Here is a 2,741-nt window from a genome sequence, read left to right as displayed (position 1 = left end):
AGACCTTTTTCCACTCAGAGCCTAATGATGGGATGATTAAGGTCCAGAGAGTGCCCACTCAACAGTTATACCAAACCTGCTGAGCCTTCACGGCTACATTTACATCCCTGTCCTACTTCAGAACATTCGCCACCAAAACAAACTCAATATCCAGGTTAAAATGTTTATCCAGACCTAGCCAGTGTGAATAATTAATTGTGGTGTGAATTACATCATAAGGTGTGTGTGTGTGTGTGAACACACACAAAGGTACAGACCAAGGTGTTACTGAGGGGAGTTGCAAAGTTCGCAGTTCACAAACTTTGTAATATTTAGGAAATTGTGTTGAAGAACAAATGCAATTTGTTTGTAATATGTTTTTTTAAGCTGTAATGTGAACACAACATCTTGAAATATGTGTACTGGAGAAAGGTTAAGCTCTCTTTGTATATTGTTTTAAAACTGCTTTCATGCTTGAATGGCGTTTGACAAATGTCAAGTGAACATTTCTATCCTAAGAAAGGGTTAGACACATGAAAGTTTTCTCTCACTTCTTTCTAGATTGCACTAGGAAAGGATGACTCCTCCCAGAGCAGTGGTACCATCCTATGTATGAAGGGGGTCAAGTGTCTCCTTAAGCATTTCTTCTGAAAAAGGTGTACTGGGGTCTTGTGTTGTGTCTTTGGCTGGAAGAAGGAAAAGATTAAACGCCATGTGAAATAAAGACCAGATTCAAATTGTTCAATTTGCATCAGTCAAATTTAGGGTGATCGGCATAGAGTATGAGTAGTCTTGTTATGCTTCTTTGAACAGACCTTTTAGCTGTGCCAACACATCACAGACCTTCCTCTTTTAACGCAGTCTGCAAGGAATTTGATCAATTGCACAAACAAAGCCAAATCAAAGACACACCTGAAACATCTGTAGTGGCAACAATGTTTACCAATCTTTTGGTGCCGGTGCTTAGTGGAATCTTCTGTGTGATGGGATTGTTAGGAAATGTATTTATTGTCTCCATGAATTTAACTAGCTGGATCAACACCACAAATGAGCTGAATGTCAATCATCTCATTGTCTTCAGTCTTGGAGCCAGCAACATTTGTCTTAGCTGTGTATCTTTTGCAGGCACGACCTTACGTTGGCACTGGGAGGAGATCTTTCTACGCTGCGGACTGTACACATATTATTTTATGTTCACATTCTTTCTGAATGTCTGCAGTCTCTGGTCAGCCACCTGGCTCTGTCTTTATTACTGCATGAAAATTGTAAACTTTAATCACCCATCGCTCATCTGGATGAAAGTGAGATTTCCAAAGATGGTGCCCTGGCTTCTCATGGGCTCAACGTTTGTCTCTTTGATCATCAGCATACCCTCCGCTTGTGTCATCCATCTCAAAGCAAAATATAACCCACTGTCCAATCTTTCCAACTACGTATCTGCCAACATATCAAGCAAAGGCACCCAGACTGGCTTTGAACTGGATTATGGACATCCCTTTATGTTCATAGTGATAATCGTCATTGCTTCAGTGGCCTTTATAATTTTCTTTGTCTCTGCTTTGATGATCATTACCTCACTATACAGGCACATGAGGTGAATGGTACAGAATGCAGACAGCTTCAGGAACCCAACGATGGATGCTCATCTGGGTGCAATGAAGACTGTGACCAGGCTCCTGATCCTATACATCTCATATTACCTGGCATATTGTCTCATATTTGCAAAAGGTTCAGAGATGAGCAACACTATGCTCTTAACCTGTCGGTTTGTTACCTTTGCCTTCCCTGCCCTGAGCTCCATAATTCTGATTCTTGGAAACCCCACTCTTAAAAAGAAGCTGACAAAGATGTTCTGTCATCTTGAAAGCTGTGGGTATGAATGAACGTGGCATGGTTCCTCACCTATGATCTTCCAAGTAAAATTGTATATTCTAGTGGTTTTAGAAGCAGAATTGTATATGTAATCATTTGTCTGAGGTGCTTTCTTCAAAGGACTATAGATCAGAAACGTACAGGGTGGATGGGTGAACGTCCACATGGGTATCAAAGGTCATGGCCTTCTCCTCAATGGAGGAGGACCCTCAGCCCTATTAGAGATTACCACATACCTTGCAGGCATTTCTGTGCTGTAAAGGGAGCAGTCACTGCACAGAAAGATTGTATCATGAAAACAAACTCCAGGGGGCGTGGCTTTGGAGCCTCAGGAAATGGCCGCTGTTCCCGGGAGCTCCGTTGAGACGTGAGGCTACTGGATGGCTCCAGGCAGTTATTCCTCTTCTTGGACCCTGAAAATGCATGGGACAACGGTCGGAACCGGAGCTGCATCAAATTCAACCACTGGGGGAGCGCATGGTGAGACCAGCGCATATATTTTAACTATTTACTGCTGCGACTCAGCGCATCTTCGTGGCCGCCATTTTGTTTTTCGGCGCTCTCGCAGTTTCCCGCCTGAACGCTGTGAGATGTTATTTCCTCACAGAAAACACACATTCTTCATTATGGCAGCACTTTTCCTCCGTTTTTGACCACTAACATTTATTCATTTATGCTGCTGCCTCCTGGTTTGAAATAATCTATTTCCTCCTCATTCATTGACCAGTTTGATTCTAAGTGTCCTAATTTTTCTTCATATCATATAAGGTGGTTCTCCTCTTGCTGCTCTTCAAGGCAATGCCAGAGAGTTGCAGAATTAGAGGACCATGTTGATTTTGTGCAAGGACTTACACATTAAGTTCCCCATATATCCAAAGAGATAGAGCAAC

At 42.4% G+C, this 2,741-nt stretch overlaps 1 protein-coding gene across 1 annotated transcript; it reads left to right on the top strand.

The window, feature by feature from the left end:
- The first annotated feature begins 914 nt into the window (after positions 1–914).
- LOC144769856 (taste receptor type 2 member 41-like) lies at positions 915–1,577 on the top strand. Its single transcript, XM_078654042.1, has one exon. It carries the CDS (start codon positions 915–917, stop codon positions 1,575–1,577), a length of 663 nt encoding a protein of 220 aa, XP_078510168.1.
- The last annotated feature ends 1,164 nt before the right edge of the window (positions 1,578–2,741 follow it).

This window comes from Lissotriton helveticus, chromosome 7 (assembly GCF_964261635.1).
Source record: "Lissotriton helveticus chromosome 7, aLisHel1.1, whole genome shotgun sequence".
Lineage (NCBI taxonomy): Eukaryota > Metazoa > Chordata > Amphibia > Caudata > Salamandridae > Lissotriton > Lissotriton helveticus.
This window is presented reverse-complemented; position numbering and strand designations above follow the sequence as displayed.